A 24,311-nucleotide genomic window follows, 5' to 3' on the forward strand; every position below is an offset into this window, starting at 1 on the left:
AGAGAGACAGACACAGAATCTGAAGCAGGCTCCAGGCTCTGAGCCGTCAGCACAGAGCCTGATATGGGGCTCGAACCCACGAACCGTGAGATCATGACCTGAGCCGAAGTCAGACACCCAACTGACTGAGCCACCCAGGCGCCCCTGTTTTGTTTTTAAAGTAGGCTCCACCCAATGTGGGGCTTGAACTCATGACCCTGAAATTGAGAGTCAAGTGGCTCTACTTCCTGAGCCAGCCAGGTGCCCCTATTAAATGTTTTTAATCAGACTTCCTCACAGCCCCAAATCACCATTCTATTGTCTCAATCGACCTAAGGAGATTGAAAGGGATGAAATCCTCCATTCCTCTTATATGTCTGGTATAACTGAAATCATCCCATGTTTACTATGAGATCTGCCACACTTGTAAGGATTTCTCTGTTCGTCAACATCAGGATTTGCTGATTTGTTGTCTTCTGCGGTATTTCCTCTTCCATAAGGATCTTCCTCATAATGGTCTTAGAGACATTTTTATCTCCCAACTGTCGGATTTTGCATTTTGAATATGTTGATAAAAAGTCCTACCTACCTTGATGAGCTCAAGGACATGTTTTGCTGAGTAAAGTAACTTAGAGCTGGGTGTCTTGTTTAGTGGCAGAAGAAGTCTTCCATTTCAGGGCTTCTTCTGGAGCTTAGCAAAAGCATTGGCTTTCAGCATTGGGTTTTCTTACCTGTAGATGTCTGGACCACTGTTTGCAAGCACGTTGGCTCAGTCTGGAGACCTTTTGCTAATAAGTGCAGGTGCTGATGCTCCAAATGCGAATCAATAGAGGTTAGTGAGTCTTCAGACCACAGGAGTCTCTGACTGATGTGGGGATGGACTACTGCTCTGTGAGAGTCAACACCTTTAAACTATTGGGCTGACTAGAGCAGACACCCTCAGCACAGCAGTGAACCACAATGGCACAGGACACTTGTAAACATGACAGCTGCCAGAGTGACAGGCCCATGACTACCCTGAGCAAGACCATATTTATATCCCGTTTAAAGTGTGTCCTTTCTCTCAACAGCAAAAGCTTTCTCTAGTTTTTCATCCTTGACCTATGTCCTTTTCAAAATAGAAGAAGGTGGTACCTCATCTGAGAGGCTAAGACATCTGGAAGCTGATTAATCCACTTGTGAGTTTGGGCCTGGCTTTTAGAGGTTGATGAACGTAACTGACTGGATATTTCATGTCAGTAGTACTTTCGGCAATTACAAGATGTGTGCCTTACGAGGCTCACAACTTGTATCACAAGTTTTGCAAGAAAACTGGCTAAGGCTGATTTGTCTCTGCTTACTATTTGTTGAATTTATATCTTGTCCAGCACATTCATTTTTTGAAAAGTCATTACATGAAAAACTTTCCACCATTCCAATTAGCATCACTGTGTTGACCACCTTTGGAGTGAGAATAGCTGATTGTTTTTCAACTACACTATTGTACATGTTGGTCAAGTTTTGCATTTATTATGAAGTTAATTCTGCCCATGACATGTTGTTAATATTTTCTCATAGTGTGCATTAATATTTAAACTTTATTAAAAGTTTTTGCCATATAGAAGTTTTTAATTTTTATATAATGAAAATCCTTTTCTGTGTGACTGAGTTCCCTGACCTACTTAGGAAGGTCCCTCACACCCCAAGATTTTTTTTAATACTCCTTTTTTTTTAACATAACACTTTAAAATATTTACTTCTGTTACAGTGTATTTGTAAAAGGACATTATATATTTCTCAGCTCTGTAGTTTTCCTTGATTTAGATGGATTCAAAGTTTCCTAGGAGAGGAATTTCTTTAAAATGAAGATGATTTTATTTTTGCTTCGATAAGAGCCTGGTCCAATTCCTTTTTTCAAAAGTGCTTACTTACTTTGTTTACAGAGTATATGTTTATAAGAATGTTGAATAACTACCCAAGCACGGTCTCTGAATAGAAGTACTAATAAATCCTAAAATGGTGCACTACACTGACCGAGAACACAGTTTGATCCCTAAAGCCGTTTTCAATCTACTGCTCTGTGAAAACAGCAAACAAAAGGCCTCAGTGTTAGTAGAAAACCGAGTTCTTCAAAGCAGGTAAAAGTCCTGTTTAGTCCCTCCATAAAGTAGAGGAGAAAGGGTTTCCAGATTGTGACAAAGTTGCCCTTGTGTAACACCGAACAATTATAAAGCTTTACTTCTTAAGGGCCTAAATTATGAAAACAGTGGAACAACAGAACTGAAAATGAACAAGAAAGAAAGAAAGAAAGAAAGAAAGAAAGAAAGAAAGAAAGAAAGCAAGCTTTAGCTTTGACGCAAAGAATTACAGCAGTCCTTGACATAACCAAAGATTCTTAATTTTTAAAACGCTTCCTTCTAGCAGTGACTAACCTTTCATTATCTGTGACAACACATCAAGTGAGCAGCAGTACAAAGGATGCATGTGATTTCGAAATGCCACAACTGAGCCAACTGCAGTCGCCCGCGTGTGTAGTATGGAGGCGTGACCAAAAAAGACTATAGGAAGCATGGGGCTTTATCTGCCTCACAAGGTACTCTCCCAGTCTCCCCTAGCAGAAGTTTGCGAAGTTTCTCCCCGCTTGAAAGTGCCCCCGGCGACAAGTATCCACCTTGTCCGAGCCTAGGGCCGTGGCATTCAAGGTGTTGAGTCACCGGGTACAGCGGCCGTGAGACATAAATATTATTTGATGACGGAGATCGTAGTGGCGCAGGTGCCAAAGTAAACCGCTGACAAAGATGACTGTGGTTTGACTTATGGCAGAAGAAAGTAGGGTCGGGGCTAAGGCACGGTTCCAGCCCTAAAGGGATTGCATTTTAAGTTTGAGGCAACTTCACAGCTCCCCATGTGACATCTGCGCACTCCTCGGCGGTTTTAACTATGACAACCAGGGCTTCCGGCGTGATTCCTTACAGTCGATCGAAATCTTCTCCCGCTCCCATTCCTTCCCCACCCCAGACTTCGTCCACCCCTGAGTCCCTCCACTGCCCCTTCCCTCCCCCGCCCTAGAGATGCTACGACTCCAGCGCTTCGCCATTCATCAACCGGTTCACACCGGCAGCGGCCGCCGAGCGGTGACGTCCGCAAGGGGCGGGTCTCCGCCCCCGCTCGTCGGCGCTCGGCCTGGGGCCCCCGGCGGTGATTGGTGGCCGGGAGTTCACACGTCGTGCCGGCTATAAAAGAGAGGGTTTGTGACGCAAGGGCGCCTCGGCGCGCGTATTGGCTCCCTGTACTGCGGGCCGGCTGGGCTACGCGCTCTCCTCGGAGCCGCTCACTGCATGGTAGAGTCTGGTGCCCCCGCCGCCGCCTGCAAAGCCGCCGCCGCCCCGCGAAGACCACCGCTACCCCCTGCCCTGCAGCCGCCGCCACCGCCTGTGTCGCCGCCGCCTCGGGACCGGCTGTATGATTAGGCCACAATCTTCAATGAGTAAACATATTCCTGTGAGTATCCGTCGCACAGCCGCCTCTGGGGCCGGGGCTCCACGGCCGGCCCCCCCATCCCCACCGTCGCCTTTGTTAGGAGCCCGGCGTCCGCTCCCCACCGCCCCAGCACGCAGTTCCGGTGGGTCCCTGGCAGGAGCAGTCCGGACTACGGGCCTGTGGCCGGCCGGTGGGGCTGGCTGCGGGGAGGCGAACGCTGGGGTCCACGGGGCTGCGGAGTGGCGGTTGGCTGCCAGAGGCACCGGCTTCCTCATCCCCGCCGAGCCGGGGACGGTGGGGGCGGTGCGGCCGGGCCTGCGAGGCGGGCGGGGGCGGTTTCGGCCACCGCAGCAGGCCGGGCGGGGCGGCACAAAAGCCGCTTTGTGACCGCCGCCTCCGCCCTTGGCCCTCGGGTCTGGCGCGCCTGGCCGGGGCCCGGCGGGCTCCGCGGCGTCCCGAGTCCCCTTTGTTTGGCCGAAAGAGAGCGGCCCGCCTGGGAAGCGGGAGACGTGGCCCGGGGTGGGGCAAGGGCTGCGCGTGTCACTGCGGAGCCGGATACGGGGAGGGCGCGGCGGCGGGGTCGCCACCAGACCCGGGCCGGCGTGGAGTAGGCGGGGCAGCGGGCGAGGCTGATAACGGTCTCGACCGGGAGGTCTCCGGGCTTGCGGCCCGGAGCGGGACAGGAGCCTGGTGCCGCCACCCCTGTGCTCCGCGGCCCGACCGGCGCCTCAGACAAAATGGCCTCGGCGTCCGCGCCTGACTGAAGGCGCGGCGCGAACCCGTGATTGCGGCGCGGAGAGGGAGCGCCGCGGGCGGGCCCCGGCGCGCACGGCCGCGTGTGCTGAGCTGCGGCCAGCGGGGGCTTTCCCCGAGCTGCAGCCTTACGGGGACTAGTGCGAGGCTCTGCTAGGTGAGAACACCGACTCCCTGCCCCGCCCTGCTCCCTCAGTCTCCACCTGGTAATTCGAGCTGTTCCGGATTTAACGCCCCACTTCGGGCTCTGGATAATGGGAACAAGTCGAGTCTTGTCCTTTCTCTGGGACAAGTCGGTGGAGAAATGGTCTGGGTCTGAGCGCCTTGGAAACTGCCAGGACTACTGTTGCACTGAAGCGAAGGAGTCCACGGCCGGGCACCAGTATGCACTTTCCCTGCCAATCTTTGGGGCCCTGGATGGCGCCTTTTAATAGGGGACTATTTAGAACTGTTCCTGAAATCCTTGGTGTAATGTGTTGTTGCCTGCTTTTGGCTTGTGGCAACGGCAGGCAACCAGAGCCAGAATTCTGAGGTTTATCTTCTGTCGGTGGAAGCCTTCTGCCATTCCAAGAGTATTAAGTTGTTATTTGCACTGTAGTTGGAACCGTCGACCTGCTTGGGATCCAGATTCTGAGGCAATGCTTCCTGTTATTCTTTTTATATGAATTTTGTTTGATGGCAGTAAATCGGTTGAAAACCAAAAAGCTAGATTATTCCCGTGCATTTCACATATGCTCTGTACCAGGTGCGTTACCTAAGATACAAGTAGATCTGAAACAAACTTTCCAACGAACTACTGGACAAAGTGGTCCTGCAGATTAATTGCTTTGACTGCAGTCTGACAGACCAACTTAAGCTTCTGCACAGAAACTGCTTTCTTCGCTCTGTGTATATTGTTGTGATTATATGCACTGCTAGGTGGAAGGGGAAAGACATTCCTTGGTATTTCTGAGCAGCCTATTGTGGATAGTTTCTCCTGTGGAAAGGAAATTGGTAATGAGGAAATGTCTTAGGCAGTAAGGAAAGGTGTTAGGTAGCTGTGGTGACTGCTATTTTGGTGAAGTTCCCCCCCAGCCACTGGATGGCTCCACTAAGTGAATTATTTCTGTTGCTTTCTTTGCTCCCTGATGAAAGTTGCTTATATGAAGAGATGTGTCCAGACTCAGCTGTGACGAGAATTTTAGCTGTTAAATGTGGAAATCGTGATGTGAAATACTGTCTTACATATTTGCTTTTAGTTGACAAAAGAGTATCTGGAAATCAGAATACCGAACTACACGGGTCATTGCACTTAACACTTTACAAAGATTCTTAAATTCCTTGTATGTCATGGAAAAGCTGCCAGAATCACTTTTTTTTTTTTCAATTCTAAGGAAATAATATTTAGGATTTGAGGAAAACATATAATTGAAATTATTTTCCAGATTACTGCAGTCTGTGTTTGCTGTAGTAGAGCAAAGTCCTTAATGGTAGTCACTAATGTTTTAACCCAGCTAGCAAATAGGTGAAGGAATAACCTCTGAGGGCTCATTTAAACAAATTTGGAATAATGAAAGTCCTCTTTCTTCTGGGACAATCTTGTAAGAAATGACTCCTGAGGCTAGTTCCTTTGTTTTGACAGAAAAAATGAACTGGGTTTTTGACTTGATGTTTCAATGATTTGCCATATGTGAATTCTTCAAAATGTAGCAAAGTTATTCTGGAGCCTATAACTGGCATGGTGCAAAATGCTATTTAAAGTTGCAAAATGAAAATAGCAGATAGATTGAATTTAATTTTAAGCCTTTTAAATGTTTAAATTTAGGGTAATCTTTTATTCTTAAAAGAATACATTTTATTGGGTAATTTGCTTTTGGAAATACATATAAAGTGTTTGAGGCAGTGCCTGGTACTTGGTGCTTTTATTAACCTATGAATTTTCTTATTCCTGGCTTTACTCCTAAGCACACATGCAAACACAAGTCTTTTTTTTTTTTTAATAAATGTATATCCTTATGATACTTCATATAATAAGTTGATTGACTTTCAAAGACTCAGATAAGGAAAATCTGTTGAAAGGGAATTATTAGGTTGCTAAGAATCAAATGAGATAGTGTATCTGGAAGAATTTGAAAACTAGTTTCTGTTTTTCCTCTTAAGAACATACTGGTTGAGGGGAGCCGGGCTGGCTATGTCAGTTGAACATGTGACTCTTGATCCTTAGGATTGTAAGTTTGAGCTCCATGTTGGTTGCAGAGAGTACTTTAAAAATAAAGGTTTAAAATATATATATATATATATACACACACACACACACACACACACACACACACACACACACAGGTTGAGTCTTTAGAGGAGTAAGTAAACTATGCAAGAACTAACAGCTTCCAAACTTTTCATGAAGTTTACAATATGTAAAAATATTTTATTAGTTGGAAAACTCTACATAGAAAGCTGTTCGTAGGTAGAGCTTATAACAGTGTAAGGCCAATAACTATTTAAAATGAATAATTAATTGAAAAATACATGTAAGTGATATTGACCAAAGGTAACAATGGTATATGAGGGTTTTCTGTTTTAGGGCAGTAATTTCAATTTAAAGTAATCTACTTGTGAATGCTTGTTTTATGGTTATTGCTTTAATCTGTAATCACTCTTACATTTTTGTATTTTCAGTAAAAGTTGAAGAGGTGGGTTGGGCCCATATTTGCAGATAGTTGTGCACTTAAATACTACAAAAGTGTAACATATTCCTTTGAATTAGAAAACAATTTTTTTCCCTCTCTCTTTTTTTCTTTTAAACAGCAGTTCTGTGGTGTTCTTGGTCACACATTTATGGAGTTTCTGAAGGGCAGTGGAGATTACTGCCAGGCACAGCACGACCTCTATGCAGACAAGTGAACTGTAGAAATTCATTACTACTCCACCAAGAAGCCCCCATAAGAGTGGTTAACCTGGACACAGAGTGTTGAATTGAAATCCACAGAGCATTTTACAAGAGTTCTGACCTGGATGGGGTAAACCTCAGTGCACTTCCTTTCTATTGCCTCAGTATTACTGGATTGAAGAATTGCTGCTTCTTGTTAGGAGGTTCATTTCATTTCCCATTACTCCCAACTTCATACTCAAAGCACTGAGAATTTCAAGTGGAGTATATCGAAGTAGACTCAGTTTCTTTGCATCATTTCTGTTTCAATTTTTAAAATTCTTTCATAACCTTATTGAGTGTTTTTAACAAAATTAACATGGCTCGAATGAACCGCCCAGCTCCTGTGGAAGTCACATACAAGAACATGAGATTTCTCATTACACACAATCCAACCAATGCGACCTTAAACAAATTTATAGAGGTAAGGTTTGATACTCTTATATTGATTACAGTTTGGTGGTGGGGCTTTTTATCTAACAAAATAGTAGTTTAGAAAATTTTTGTTTGGAGCGGGGCGCCTGGGTGACTCAATCAGTTAAGTGTCCGACTTCCACTTAGGTCATGATCTCACAATTTGTGAGTTCGAGGCCCCTGTCAGGCTCTGTGCTGACAGCTCAGAGCCTGGAACCTACTTCGGATTCTGTGCCTCCCTCTCTCTGTGCCCCTCCCCCACTTGCACTCTGTCTCTCTCTCTCTCTCTCTCTCTCTCTCTCTCTCTCTCTCTCTCTGTTAAAAATAAATAAATGTTAAAAAGAAAGAAAATTTCTGTTGGTATAACTGCAGTTCAATTCCCAGAAATGAAATATCAGGTTTTTCCCTTTAGGTTATTTTTTACATCTAAAGAAGGACATGTACTTGAATTAGTTTGGATTTATAATAAGATAATTTAGTTGTTCATGCCTCACAGTTTGCTTATTTAAATTTCTGTGAGGGCGGTATAACAGTATGGTTTTCACAAGAAATTTATAGGAGGAAGGCTACCACGTAGACATTTTTCATGTATCTGCTTAGCCTAATGACTAATATCATAACCAAAGTTAGCTTATGTTTTGGACCCTATTTGATGCTTAGAAGCCAATTTTTAGCTACCAATTATAATTAATAATAATGGATTATGAGTCTTATACCCTGTAGTTTTAAATGATATTGGTTTTTTTACACTGTAGTTTCGGGATTTTAGAGTCTTTGAATTTACTTCTAAGGTTCTAAATTACAGTATGTACTGCAAATGAGCAAAAGTTTAAGGAACTAATGTAATCATGTCAGGTCAGATTACTTACAGTCATGAGTGATTCCTTTGGGTTCTATTTTATTTATCTTTGTCCCTGAATTGCTTCTAATCCTCTTTTGGTAGTACTTGATCTCCATCCAGCTTGTGTTACCATGACTATAAACAACTTCCATGTATGAAGGGCCATAGGATTTTTTTTAACGTCTCATTTGTTAAAAATATGTGATGTTTAGTATTTCCCCTTTTTTATGCTGCTCTGGTATTGTCACTTAAAACAAGATTTCACTTCCCAGAGTTTAGTCATGAAAGTGGATGGGTATGAAAAAATGATATATTGATTTATTTAACTTCCCTATTAAACATACCTAGGTTATATCAGTGATTCCATGAATGAATTTCTGTTAACTAGCAATACCTGTTGGACAGTTGGTGAGCAATAGTAACATTGTTGTAAAGACTTATTAAGTGTGTTTTATGTATATTTTATCCAGGAACTTAAGAAGTATGGTGTTACCACAATAGTAAGAGTATGTGAAGCAACTTATGACACTACTCTTGTAGAGAAAGAAGGCATCCATGTTCTCGTAAGTATATAATAGTTCCTATGTGTTTATGATACTGTGCTACAAAAAAAATGACCGACTTCAAAATGCCTAATTTTTTTTAAGTTATTACAAGAGAATGCATTATCTTAATTTCTAAGTAAAGGTGAAAGCTAAGTAAAGCTTTGAAGTAATGAGATCTTTATAAAGATTCAGCATTTATTTGCATTTCGTTGACAGTAGGGTTTCATAAAACACATGTTTAGACATATTAAAATGCTTCTGAAGACATTGGAGTGTTAGAAACTTAGAATTACTAGTTTGGTATTTTATTAAAAAATCTAAACTGTTTAAATATTCTTTTGACTTAGGATTGGCCTTTTGATGATGGTGCACCACCATCCAACCAGATTGTTGATGACTGGTTAAGTCTTGTAAAAATTAAGTTTCGTGAAGAACCTGGTTGTTGTATTGCTGTTCATTGTGTTGCAGGTCTTGGGAGGTAAGAGAATTTCTTAAATCCGTTTGGTGGTATTGGTCTTAATTCTAGTAAAAACTTGATTTTGATTCCAGTAAAGACTCCGTTATCATTTTTTGAGTCATTTTGCTTTGTTACGTTACATATTAAAACTAAAAAGTAGGTGGGGGTGTCTGGGTGACTTAGTTGGTTAACCACCCAACGTCAGCTCAAGTTTGTGGGTTCAAGTCCCACATTGGGCTCTGTACTGACAGCTCGGAGCCTAGAGCCTGCTTCGGATTCTGTGTCTCCCTCTTTTCTCTGCCCCTCCCCTGCTCATGCTCTGTCCCTCTCTGTCTTAAATAAATAAACATTTTTTTAAAAATTTTTTTAAAAAGATAAATGAATGTAACTATAATGTATTCCAGTACATTATTCCAGTCTGGAACTAACAGACACTATAGTTGTAATTTACACTTGTCTCTGTGGGCACAATTATTTACAGAGTTAATCGTGTGTGCTAGGTTATATCAATGGTATTAGAGTCATGGTCCAAACTCATTGCGAAAAAGAACTATGAATCATTTCTAAGGTAATTTGCATTGCATATGGTGTGCTTTTGATAGAGTGCTTGATCCTGAATTCTGATTCAATGAGAACTCCTTACCCAGTAATACCAAAATATTCATGTCCAGATTTGTGCATCACTACCACTGCCCTCCATGCCCTCCACCAAAAAAAAAGTTCTATTCTAGTGGAGGGAAGTAAAATGAACACTGATGGCCCAGTGATTGGGGGGCAGGGGGGTTAAAGCAAACATTTGCAGAAGATCTTTAGGAGAGGAGTTCGTGACCTTTAAAAACAATTTTTTTTTTTTTTTAATGGAATATACTTTTCACTGCTTGGAATTCAGGAAAAAATTGTCTGCATTTATCAAGATTTACCCTCCTAAATTTTTTCAAAATTGCCCTCCAATAATATAAATCTTAATTTCTAGACTTATTTGCAACAGTTCAAGGTATATTTCATTTTTGGTTCCAGGTAAAAATCTGGGTTTGGTAGGAAAATGCTGATACTTTATTAATTTTTTAACATGAAGTCAAGATTTATTATAAGGTATTACATAGGAAGGGTAGTAAATTATAGTACTTTTGGATTGGGGAATGTTTGGAGTATTGAATTTCCTAGGATTCGATTTTTTTTTTTTAAGTGATTTACCAAAATTCTTACCTTACCAGAGCTCCAGTGCTTGTTGCCCTAGCATTAATTGAAGGTGGAATGAAATATGAAGATGCAGTACAGTTCATAAGACAGTAAGTGTGTAATGAATTTTTTTTCATCATTGTTAGTGAGTTTAATTATATTACAATTTTTCCCCCACAGTCCACCTAACCATTAAGTTCATTTTTAAGACAGTATTAAAGCCAGGGAATAAAGATCTTACCTTTTTTGAATTTCATGTAATTGTTCATATTACAGAGGTTCTAATCCAATAAATTTGTCTTTTCTTACACCTCATGTAAATGGATATATAAATTTTGACTGTTGTAACTAAACACCCAAGATTTTGAACTTTTTACTACCCTTTTTTCATTTACACATGTATGCCTATCCATTTTTCTGCATTAAGTCACAGCGTACTAATCAAAAGATTAATTGCCACAGAGAGACAATAATTGCCTATAACATGGTAAATGGAAATACAGAGGGATTTTGCTTTAGTTGCTTCATCTTTTGTTTTTCTCCATCCAGAAAGCGGCGTGGAGCTTTTAACAGCAAGCAACTTTTGTATTTGGAGAAATATCGTCCTAAAATGCGGCTGCGCTTCAAAGACTCCAATGGTCATAGAAACAACTGTTGCATTCAATAAAATGGGGTGCCTGATGTCATTGCCTTGGAAGTGGAACTTGAAACAGGACCTAATTTGTCATACATAGTAGCCAACATGTTGGCTTAGTGAATAAGTCTAATGAAGCTTCCATAGGAGTATTGGAAAGCAGTTTTATCAGGCCACAAGTTTGATGGAATTGCAACCTCTATGCTTGGGTTACGATCAACCTGTTTTGGACGCTTAGCAAAAGATTCTTGCTGTTCAACATTTAAAATGTGCTTATCACTTGTACCAATTGACCTTTCCTGAAATCATGCAGTATTGAGTTATGTCGTTAAATCTATTCCCATGCCAGAATCTTATCAATATATATGAAATTTAGAAAGATTAGGTGCCAAAATACCCAGCACAATACTTGTATATTTTTAGTGTTATACAGAACTAAAATCCCAGGAACTATGAACACTCTGGACCTTATGTGGTTTATTCCTTCAGTCATTTCAAACATAGAAATTAGGGCCTATATGGTTATTTGCCTGCTCACTTTATGTTTACATCTCCCACATTTGTACCAGTATACATCAGGTTTGCTCAACCTTTTTTTTTTTTGGATTTTTACCAAGTCTTAACAATGATTGTTTCATGTCTTTCTACAAATTTTATTTTGTGCTGTTAAGGAAAACCTCCATTTTGAAAATCTACATTGTACAGAAGCACATGTCTTTAATGTCTCCAGACAAAAAAAGCCTTACAGTTAATTTTAATGTTTGCACTTTGGGGTGCAACTTACAGGGAGGGCCTGAAAAAAAGAATGGGAGGGGGCTATTAAGTATTTTTAGTAAAATGTTGCCTTTGTCTTGTGCAGAACATGTAGAATATGCTCTTTAATTTAGTAAATATTTTTTTAAAAGGTAGAGATGCTTTGTTATTGTAGCTAAAACAATTCTTAATCATAAAATTTCTGAAATTCTTGTATTTTTTTTCTTATCTGAAGTTGTTTACCAACTTATTTTTGTTTGAAGTGTGATTTTTTTTTTCCTTCTCTTCCCAACCTCTCTTGCAAAAAAAAAAAAAAAAAAAGTGGGTTTCTGCTAATGAATTGAGCAGACATCTAATATTTTATATGCCTTTTGAGCTGTGTAACTTAATATTTGGATACTTGATAATTTGTTTTATTATGTAATTGATAAAATGGTGATGTGTATTAATGTTAGTTCAACCATATATTTATACTGTCTGGGAATGTGTGGTTATAGTTCTGTGGGAGAAATAATTTGTCAGTGTTCACCAGCTTGTAAAAATCTAGTGCGAGAGCTTAAACATCTAAATAAATAATGAAATGCATTTATCATCATTGAAATTGTTTGGCTTAAAGTTAACTTATTTTGTAGAAAATGATATAAATGAAGTATGCTTCACTTAGTGCCATTTGAAGTATGTCCTCTTTTTTTTTTCCTTTAACAAATGAAGGATTAAATGAAGTTGACATTTATAAGCTCTTTATAGATACAATTTGTTAAGGTCGTGAGAACTGCTTAATATTAAAAAATACTTTCCATTATAGACTTTCTTTTTTACAGGCTTAGTACACTGCCAACCAGTGTGCTATCCTGAATTAAACTAGAGGAAGGCCTTAATTTGAAGCTCAGTTCCAACAATTAATAACTGGTTTTGAGCAACTTCTGAGCCGGTTTATCATTTACAAATAATAGATCCCTTTGTAGGTTTTGATATTTGAACATGAGTATCTGGCACATGAGGGATTAATAAATGTTAAATTTCTTTCAATAATCTAAAATGCTTCTTTTGTATAGCTCATGTTAATCTAAAAAAGGACAGATGTCCTTATCTGAACTTTTTTTTTAAATAGTTACAACTGAGTAAGATTCAAAAAGGTACTCCACATTGTGTTTTAAAGATTTTGCTTCCATCTCTTCATGCCAGTTCAGCACCATTCTTGAAACTTAGAGCCAAGGCAAAAGGAATGAGGGCGTCTCTGGGGACCCTTAGTTCTTTATATCTTTGATCTTTTGTAATTGGGGCTAGTTATTTAGCCTGGCTTTTTTGGTTGGTTTGTTCTTTTTTAAATACAGTCTACCCTTCAAGATAATTTTGTGTAATTGATAACTAAATGATGATTGCTTTCTCACATAGCCCATAAAACAGCGTTTGTTTATTGAGACAAGGTGGCATCATGGTTAATGAAACATCTTGAGTTTGAAACATTGTTGGTTTGTAGTATTGGATTGTATATATATGGTGCTTAAAATCAATTTATAAACCTCATCTGTAAGTATACAAATGATGAAATTTGCTTTTTACCCAAATACTTTGTGTCTTGTAAATATGACTAATTATAGGAATACCCACAATACATTCTGGAAGATTCCTTCTATCTAATAAGAAATAAAATAGAAATAATGAGGTCTTGAATATAAAAAGTCTTCAGATGGTGTTCAAGAATTGGGTTACTTGGTATTGGATAACAATTTCCCTCAATAGGATGATGTAAATCATAACATTGACTAGGCCTGTCTAGGAACCATAATGCTGAGGAGTAATATGATTACTGAATCATAGGAGACCGTGCAATCTTCTAGTTGAAAGCAAAACCTAGAAAATGAGCTTGGTCATTTTGCAGTATACTGTAACCTTCATTTGTTATTGCTCCTAATGCCCCCCTTTTTCTAGAACAGTGCACTTATTCCCACACCTTCACACAGCTCTATGCCTAGAAGTATCCAGCCCAGGCATGTGATTACATTTGGTCACATCCCCTCTTTAGCCAGAGCACTTCAAAATGATATTGTGGTCCCCCAACTAGGCTTCAGAACCTTTATCTCTGGGATTTGTTTTTAAATGTCATTCTATTTATCTGACAAATACCTACTGTTTCTAGGCATTTGAGAGTACAGCAGAGAACATAAAAGATGGTATCACCAGATTTTGGTCTGCAGTGAATATCCCAGCCCTTTCCATAGTTAAGAACACTTTCTATTAGAATTTAAGACAATGGAATTTCAAAGGGAAGTAGCAGAATAAGTAATTTCTTTCTACGTTTTCTAATTCTTTTAAAAGAACTTCATTTTAAAAGTATGTTTTAAAAAGAATGCATGAAGGTAGGATATGCTATACATGTTTATACTGTATATTCCCTGACTTTCTTGAGAGTGTGTGTGTGTGTGTGTGTGTGTGTGTGTTATAATACCTGAATTGGAAATTAAAGACTGGTTTAAAAATGTCCAACACAATGTTTCTGCATTATGTTTGGTGTAACTAGCCTAAACAGAATCTTGGAAAGAAAAGGAAAATAAATGTTTGCCTTCAATGAATTAAGCCAGTTATGTGCATTAAGTTATGAATGGAAGGATTAACAGTAACTCTACAATTAGATCTATATTGCCAGACTAACCGATTAATATAGCTGTTATAATAACTACCTTTTATTAAAGATCTTACTGTCAGGTAATTTTCATAATTCAATTATTTTAAAATCCTGTTTTCCCAATATTATACATAAGGGATATAAGCCTCCAGTTAGGTAACTGATAAATAGAATGCAGAGATTCAAACGTGACTGTACAACACCACACAGCTATGGCTACGTATGCCTGACTACAAAAGGTTTTATGAGTTCTTGAACTGCCTATGGAACTCATTTTCCTTAACAAAGTGTTCTCTGTGAAAGCCATGTGATTTTTGTAAAGTTCTTCATTTAGATTGAATGTTTTACTTTTTTTGCACTTTTTTTGAAGTAAGTCAAGATAGGCTAAAATAATGCTGCAGAAACAACCCTGAAAATAATTTAGATTTATTCCTTGAACTTCATATGCATCACAGGGACCCAAACTGATAGAGCATCTTCTCTCTAGAACAATGCTAGTGGTGACAAAAGGGCTTTGATAATTAAGTTCTTGACTAAGAAATCCTACATAACACTTCTATCGAATTCACTGCACAGAACTGGTCACATAGCCACCCAGCAACCAAATGTAATTCTATTGTGCTGAAAAGGCAGAAATACACAGCAGCAACCACTACCTCTCAAAGTTTAAAAAGTAGAAAAAATTAAGCCCAGTGCCCAATGAGGGGCTTTAGTCAACGTCCTTGAGATCAAGATTCTCATGCTCTACAGGCTGAGCCAGCCAGGCTCTCCTAAAGAGTATATCCACAGTACTGTCTCACATAGCTGAAATATCAAGCATAGGAGATAAAGTTCCAAGCAACCAAAATAGATGTCAGGAAGTTTAGGCATTAAAGTGTGTGCTCATTGAATCAAAGGTGCTTAAATAAAGCCTATTTAATCTTACTATCAAGTAACTAGCCAGCATTGATAATTTGGCTTCCTGCCAGACTAGATATAATAGATAAGATGCAGAGCATGGGGAGAGAAGCACACGGATAAAATCTACTTGTCAAGCTGATGTTGACAGACTTGGACTGTAAAAACTAAGCTGAATTCAGGGTGCCTGGGTGGCTCAGTCGGTTGGGCATCCGACTTTAGCTCAGGTCATGATCTCAGAGTCCATGGGTTCGAGCCCCGCTTCAGGCTCTGCTGACAGCTCAGAGCCTGGAGCCTGCTTCGGATTCTGTGTCTCCCTCTCTGCCCCTTCCCTGCTCTTGCTCTGTCTCTCTCTCTGTCTCAAAAAAAAATAAAAAAAACATTAAATAAAAAAAAAACTAAGCTGAATTCAAAGAGTAGCCATTTAGGACACATCAGTGCTACAGAACACAGAACAAGTACATGTATTTATAATTACCCTTAATCATCAAAACTATGAACCATTACATTTGGCTTTGTATGTTTCAAGGCCAGAAATTTCATAATCCAGATGAGTTGGCCAAGATGGCAGAGTAGCATGGAAGTTCTCTGTTTCTCTAGTCCCTGAAATACAGCTAGATCAACCCCAAACCATTTTTGCACACCTAGAAAATTGATCTGAGGGTTAACATAACAATCTGCATAACGAGCCACAGAATTCAGCAGGTACACGGCGTGGAGAGGTGAACTGGAGGTGAGAGAAACCACGGAGAGTAGGGAGCTGTTTTGGTGGAGAGAGGACAGAGAATGGAGAGTACAGGAAAGGCACCTCCCCCCCCCCCCCCCCCCCCGCAAAAGTAGCTGAGAGAGAAAGAATGGAAACACCCACAAGTGACTGAACAAGAAGGGGAGAAAGGAGAGGGTTTCATTACCACTAGGACTCTATATACAGGGGAAACCAGACTCGCAAATTCCACAGCTCAATATCTAGTGGTGCTCTGATGGGAAGGTCGAATCCCCAGGAACAGGCAGTGAGGTCCAAGGTGTTTGTGGACCACACAGGGAGAAGCTGTTCCCCTGCTAGGAGGTCATTTGGTAGAGGCTGTATAACCTCCCTACAGGCAAAGCCTCAGCAGACCCTGGAGAAAAGCCACAATTGCTGGTATTGGAACAAAGACACCAGCCTGCTCTGAAACCTGGCACTGGTTGTGTGTTGTCATTTACCATAATTCCTGAACCGCTGCCGCTACATGATCACATGAACTCTTTCTGGGGCAAGCTGGCACCTGGCCACAATCTCTAAGCCTCCATAGCAGTGTGATCGCAGGAACGTTCCTGGGGGCAAGCTGGCACCAGGCCATTGCTCAGCGAGATTCTCCCCCAGAGGGTCAGAGCAGATCTAAGCTGCAGGGACCTCAGAAGTGAGGGGTTTGGAAACAGCCCCATCTGAGATAAAATTTTGGAAGGAGGTGCTGCCTGGCAGGCTGAAGGCTTGGACACAGACAATGTAGAAGCAGGAAGTGGATGGAAGCTGGAGACAAAGGAGGGGTGCTTGATTCCCCGGGCGTGAGAGCACAGAGTTCTGGAGCTAGAGACTGGGAAGGCAAGTGATGCCATTTTCACCTCTCCTGTGCATATGCATACACACCACCAACACCACACTGATTCACCCCAGTAAGCTAAGTAGCACCACCTAGTGTGGGATGGAGCCATTACACCAAGCCCCAACCAACTGTGCCAACCACGCCCTAGAGACCACCACAAGTCTCTGCCTGCTTAGTGTACAGACTATAAAGTGCTTCATAGTGTGATTTCTAGGGGAAACTGGATGTAATTTCATTCTGTTCACTGGTCCATCTATTCAGGGTTTTTTTGGTTTGTTTGTTTTCTTGCATACAGAAAGAGAAAAAAAATATTTTTATTTTCCATTTTATCAAAAAGTTTTAATCTTTTTACTACATTTTTCATTTTTTTGTAAATTTTTAAATTCTATTTTACTCTCTTCATTTCATTTTATTCTATTTTATTGTATACATTTTTTTAAATTTTTAAATGTTTTCTTACTTTTCTTTTCTATTCTTTCCCTTTTTTCTTTATTCCATCAAGCTTCTTTCAACAACCAGACCACAACACACCTAGGATCTAGCTTCCTTTATTTGATTTTTTGTGTTGTTTTTATTTTTTTAATTATAGCTTTTTATCTTATTAATTCTTTTTTTTAATTTCTTTTAACATTTATTTATTTTTGAGAGACAGAGATAGAGCGTGAGCGGAGGAGGGGCAGAGAGAGAGGAAGACACAGAATCTGAAGCAGGCTCCAGGCTCTGAGCTGTCAGCACAGAGCCCCATGTGGGGCTTGAACTCACAAACTGTGAGATCATGAACTGAGCTGAAGTCAGTTACTTAACCAATTGAGCCATCAAGGCACCGCAATCTTATTAGTTCTTTTATTTCCTCCAAAACCACAAAATGAAGGAATTGACTCCAAAAGAAAGAACAGGAAGAAATGACAACCAGGGACTTAATCAACACAGATATAAGCAAGATGTCTGAACTAGAATTTAGAATCCCAATAATAAGAATACTAGCTGGAGTTGAAAAAAGCATAGAATTCCTTTCTGTGGAGATTAAAGAAGTGAAATCTAGTCAGGATGAAATAAAAAATGCTATACCTGAGATGCAATATCAAATGAATGCCACAGTGGCAAGGATGGATGAAACAGACCAGCGAATCAGTGATATAGAACACAAAATTATGGAGAATAATGAAGCAAAAAAAAAAAAAAAAACAAGGGAAACTAAGGCAAAAGAGCACAACATAAGAATTTGAGAGCTCAATGGCTCATTAAAAAGGAATAACATCTGAAATATAGGAGTCCCAGAAGATAAAGAGAGAGAGAAAAGGGTAGAAGGCTTATGTGAGCAAATCATAGCAGAAAACTTTCCTAACCTGTGGGAAAGACAGACATAAAAATCCAAGAAACACAGAGAACTCCCATTAGATTCAACAAAAACCGACCATCAACAAAGCATATCATAGTCAAATTCACAAAATACACAAAGAAATAATTATGAAAGCAGTAAGGGAAAAAAAGGTACATAACTTATAAGGGAAGACAGATCAGGTTCACAGCAGACCTATCCACAGAAATTTGGCAGGCCAGAAAGAAGTGGCAGGCTATATTCAATGTGCTGAATTGGAAAAATATGCCAAGCCAAGAATTCTTTATCCAGCAAGGTTATCATTGATAATACAAGAAGAGATAGTTTCCCAGACAAATAAAAACTAAAGGAGTTCATGACCACTAAACCAGTCCTGCAAGAAATTTTAAGGGGGACTCTCTGAGGGGAGAAAAGATGAAAGAAAACAAAAAAAGACCAAAAGTAACAAAGACTAGAAAGGACCAGAGAACACCAGCAGAAACTCCAACTCTACAGGCAACACAATGGCAATAAATCCATAACTTTCAGTACTCACTCTAAATGTCAATAGACTAAATTCTCCAATCAAAAGACATAGGGTAACAGAATGGATAGGAAAACAAGATCTGTCTATATGCTGTTTACAAGAGACCCATTATAGACCTAAAGACACCTTCAGATGGAAAGTAAAGGGATGGAGAACCATCCCTTTATTCCATTAGATGGAGTACTCTCCATTAGATGGAGAATCATCTAATGTTGCTAATGGTTACAAACAAAACCTGCAATAGCCATACTTATATCAGGCAAGCTAAATTTTGAAATAAAGACTGTAACAAGAGATGAAGAAGGGCATTATATCATAATTAAGGGGTCTATCCACTAAGATCTAACAATTGTAAACATTTATGCCCCCAATGTGATGAACCCAAATATATAAACCAATCAATCACAAACATAAGGAAACTCACTGATAATAATACCATAACAGTAGGATAGTTTAAAACCCCACTTACAGAAATGGACAGATTATTTAAACAGAAAATCAACAAGGAAACAATGGCTTTGAATGATACACTGGACCAGATGGACTTAACAGATATATTTAGAACATTTCATCCTAAAGCAGTGGAATACACATTCTTCTCGAGTGCATATGGACCATTCTCCAGAATAGATTACATATTGGGACACAAATCATCCCTCAACAAGTACAAAAAGCTCGAGATCATACTGTGCGTATTTTCAGACCACAATACTATGAAACTTGAAATCAACCACAAGAAAAAATTTGGAAAGACAATGAATACTTGGACATTAAAGAACATCCTACTAAAGAATGAATGGGTTAACCAAGAAGTTAAAGAGGAAACTAAAAAGTACATGGAAGCCAATGAAAATGATAACATGACAGCCCCAAACCTCTGGTATGCAGCAAAGGTGCTCATAAAAGGGTAGTATATAGCAATCCTAAAGAAGGAAGAAAGGTCTCAGATACACAATGTAACCTTACACCTTAAAGATCTGGAAAAAGAACAGCAAATGAAACCCACACCAGCAGAAGACAGGAAATAATAAAGATTAGAGCCGAAATCAATGCTATTGAAATAAAAAAACAAACAAACAAACAGTAGAGCAGATCAATGAAACCAGGAGATGGTTCTTTGAAAGAATTAACAAAATTGATAAACCCCTGGCCAGTTTGATCAAAAAGAAAAAGGAAAGGACCCAAATAAATAAAATCAAGAATGAAAGAGGAGAGATCACAACCAACACTGCAGAAATACAAACAATAACAAGAGAATATTATAAGCAGTTATACACCAATAAAATGGGCAATCTGGAAGAAATGGATAAATTCCTAGAAATATATACACTACCAAAACTTACACAGGAAGAAACAGAAAATTTGAACAGACCCATAACCAGTAAAGAAATCAAGTTAGTAATCAAAAATCTGCCAAAAAACAAGAGTCCAGGGCCAGATGGCTTTACAGGGGAATTTTACCAAACATTTAAAGGAGAGTTAACACCTATTCTCTTGAAGCTGTTCCAAAAATTGAAATAGAAGGAAAACTTCCAAACTCATTTTATGAGGCCAGCATTACCTCCATACCAAAACCAGACAAAGACCCCACTAAAAACGAGAACTATAGACCAATTTCACTGATGAACATGTATGCAAAAATTCTCAACAAGATACTAGCCAACCGGTTCCAACAATACATTAAAAGGATTATTCACCACGACCAAGTGGGATTTATACCTGGGATGCAGGGCTGGTTCAATATCTGCAAATCAATCAATGTGTGCATCACATCAATAAAAGAAGGGACAAGAACCACGATTCTCTCAACAGATGCAGAAAAAGAATTTGACAAAATATAGCATCCTTTTTTGATAAAAACCCTCAAGAAAGTAGGGATAGAAGGATCATACCTCAAGATCATAAAAGCCATATACAAAAGACCCAATGCTAATATCATCCTCAATGGGGAAAAATTGAGAGCTTTCCCCCAAAGGTCAGGAACACGACAAGGATGTCCACTCTCACCACTATTATTCATATTGTATTGGAAGTCCTAGCCTCAGCAATCACAAAGAAATAAAAGGCAACCAAATAGGCAAAGAGGAAGTTAAACTTTCACTCTTCGAAGACAACATGATACTCTGTATGGAAAACCCAAAACAGAAATCGGTTGCATTTCAATACACCAATAATGAAGCAGCAGAAAGAGAAATCAAGGAATCAATCCCATTTACAGTTGCACCAAAACTATAAAATAAACCTAACCAAAGAGATGAAAATTCTATACACTGAAAACTATGGAAAGCTTATGAAAGAAATTGAAGAAGACACAAAACAATGGAAAAATATTCTATGCTCATGGATTAGAAGAACAAATAATGTTAAAATGTTGATACTACCCAAAGCAATCTACATTTTCAATCCAATCCTTATCAAAATAACACTAGCATTCTTCACAGAGCCAGAACAAGCAATCCTAAAATTTGTATGGAACCAGAAAAGACCCTTAATAACCAAAGCAATCCTGAAAAAGAAAACAGAAGCTGGAGGCATCACAATTCCGAACTCCAAGATATATTACAAAGCTGTAATCATCAAGACAGTATGGTACTGACACAAAAACAGACACTTAGATCAATGGAACAATAGAGAACCCAGAAATGGACCCACAGACATATGGCCAACTAACCTTTGACAAAGCAGGAAAGAATATCCAATGGAATAAAGACAGTCTCTTCAGCAAATGGTACTGAGAAAACTGGACATAGAATGCAGAAGAATGAGCCTGGACCACTTTCTTACACCATACACAAAAATAAACTCAAAATGGATGAAAGACCTAAACATAAGACAGGAAGCCATCAAAATCCTAGAGGAGAAAGCAAGCAAAACCTCTTTGACCTCGGCTGCAGCAACTTCTTACTCAACATGTCTCCAGGGGCAAGGGAAACATAAGCAAAAATGAACTATTGGTACCTCATCAATATGAAAAGCTTCTGCACGGCTAAGGAAACAATCAGCAAAACTAAAAGGTAACTGATGTAATGGGATATGTCATTTGCAAATGACATTTGTCTATATTACTGATTTGAACCATTAAATTTAGACTTTCCAGAAGGATTACAGCTTGTTTATCCCATTTCTTGGCTAAGACTGGGAAGTGTATTTCCCAGAATCCCTTTTCCCACATGGTTCCAGGTTAGAATTGGACAAAAGCAGAGTTTGTATCAAAGTGCATGGAATTGAAACCATTAAGCTCAGAAGGTCATTGCTGTCAGAATCGGTGATGGTAGAGGTACCTAGTGAGTCTTACCTTGTCTTTTTTTTTTTTTAATCCCCAATCAGTGTCTTGCCTCTTTTGCCACCTACTGGTCCTACTAACCAATAGCAGCCCCTGACCCACCACTGGACACAGCTGCAGACCCAGAGGTGATAGTTACACAAACGCTACTATTTCCTCTAGGGTGACAAGTTGAAGAGACTTCTCTGTGAGTTCTCCCTGGGCAGTCTCACCTTGGCAAGCAATTGAACTTGCTTTGTTGGATTTCTCTCCAATCTGTCCACTCACACCTTATCTCTTTTTCTGATTCTCTGACTCCCTTACCAAACCTTTACTTTTGAAACTCTTCTATTTGTGTAAGGTCGGGTTTATTATAATTAATACCCAATCCTCATTATATTCACACTGCGTCTGTTTTCCTACTGATACACTTGGAATCTTTTGATCTTTCTGCTCTGTTGTCTTTATTGTTTCAATAATATCTTTCCTCATGGCTGCAAATGGCCACCAATCAACCATTATGCTCTCACATGACATTGCCACAAGCAAGTAGCAGGAGTATTGGCACGTAAAAATCTTTCTTTTTATATTCTTATCCTATTTCAGGGAAAAATTTTACCAGAAGCCCTTAGCAGAATCTTCCTTAAGTCTCTTCAGACAAAACAGCGTTTACACATCTTCCTCTGGCCACTGAAAAAGAGACTGGATTGCCATAACTGGTTTGGCCCTGTGGCCCTACTTCCTGTCTGCATATAAGGATAACCTGGGAAGCTTTTAGAACATATCTTCATCTGTGCCCAACTTGCACAGATTTTGATTTAATTGCTCTGGGTTTGTGCCCTGGTATTGTAAAATTCTCCCATGGCTTAGATCAAACATGATTCATTCTCTGGAGCTGTTGCACAACAAACAAAAAAAGAGTTCTGTACAAGGAAGTTCACAGAAGTGGCTGTAGGATAGGCAATCAAGAGTGTCTTAGGATTTTTAAAAATATTATTTATTGTAAGTAATCTTTACACCCACATGGAGCTTGAACTCACAACCCCAAGTTCAAGAGTTGTATGCTCAGCCAGGCACTCCAGATTTTGTTTTTTGTTTTTTGTGAGGTTTTTTTTTGTATTTTTTTTACTATCTAAATTATTTCACTTAACGATATCTATAGAATAGACAGAAATATGACTAAAATCTCTATCATTTGCATCACATAAAATTTTTAAGCACTACCATATTTTATATGTTATTTAATGCATATGTTCCATTTTGATTAACTCTAGGAAAGACAATAAATAGGGCAGCTATTCTTCCATTCCTTAGTTACTTGAGGTAAATCCATCTTGAATTCACTACCAAACTATATTTCACAGGGCTCAAGAAATAACTGTTCCTTTGAGGGGCACATAACATTTTAAAAAATCTAAATAAACATACACATCCCTTATCAGGAAAAATATTAAGTGATTTCTAGAAATTTCATTTAGTCTTGTCAAAGATTTGACAAGATATTCCAGTTAAATAAACCATAGAATGCTAAAGGCATTCTGAGGTTGATATTGATCTCAGACCAGCTATATCTTTGCCACATATACTTTTGTTAAGACTCACAGAAAGAAAAGAAAAAAGTATAACTTTGTAAGAAATTGTGTGTTCTGATATGCAGGTGACTTGAAGAAAAGAAAACACATAGGGCCTTTCATTTTAGGATCAAATCCAGCTACTAAGAATATTAGTTCCTGAGGAGCGCCTGGGTGGCTCAGTCGGTTGAACATCTGACTTCAGCTCAGATCATGATCTCACAGTTTGTGGGTTCAAGCTCTGAGTTGGGCTTGCTGCTGTCAGGGGAGCCCACTTCGGAACCTCTGTTCCCCTCTTTCTCTGCCCCTCTCCCACTTACCCTCTTTCTTTTACAAATCTATAAACACTTATAAAAAATAAAAAAAGGGGGGGAGAGGAAGCATATTTGTCCTGAAAGGCTCACTCCAGAAATCTATCAAATCTAAAGTATTGGCTTATTTACCGTTTCACTCATTAGCATCATAGCTTTCTTTTTTTTCAAGTTTCTTTCCTTTTTTTAGTAACCTCTACACTCAACATGGGCCCCAAACTCACAACCCTAAGATCTAGAGTTACATGCCTTCCCAACTGAGCCAACCAGGCAC

The 24,311-nt window shown here is 39.4% G+C and overlaps 1 protein-coding gene across 4 annotated transcripts; it reads left to right on the forward strand.

The window, feature by feature from the left end:
* The first annotated feature begins 2,742 nt into the window (after positions 1–2,742).
* Positions 2,743–12,523, forward strand: PTP4A1 (protein tyrosine phosphatase 4A1). Of its 4 annotated transcripts, none has more exons than XM_047860041.1 (6): positions 2,743–3,459; positions 6,979–7,523; positions 8,825–8,917; positions 9,247–9,377; positions 10,571–10,645; positions 11,089–12,523. In XM_047860041.1, exons 2-6 carry the CDS (start codon positions 7,419–7,421, stop codon positions 11,267–11,269), a joined length of 585 nt encoding a protein of 194 aa, XP_047715997.1. In that variant the 5' UTR covers positions 2,743–3,459; positions 6,979–7,418; the 3' UTR covers positions 11,270–12,523. The 4 variants fall into 4 exon arrangements, with proteins under 4 accessions (XP_047715997.1, XP_047715993.1, XP_047715995.1 ...); XM_047860037.1 differs by having other exon boundaries at positions 2,768–3,459; positions 11,085–12,523; XM_047860039.1 differs by having other exon boundaries at positions 2,768–3,459; positions 6,982–7,523; positions 11,085–12,523.
* Positions 12,524–24,311: the final 11,788 nt, after the last annotated feature.

The sequence above is a fragment of the Prionailurus viverrinus genome, chromosome B2 (genome assembly GCF_022837055.1).
Source record: "Prionailurus viverrinus isolate Anna chromosome B2, UM_Priviv_1.0, whole genome shotgun sequence".
NCBI classification, from domain to species: domain Eukaryota; kingdom Metazoa; phylum Chordata; class Mammalia; order Carnivora; family Felidae; genus Prionailurus; species Prionailurus viverrinus.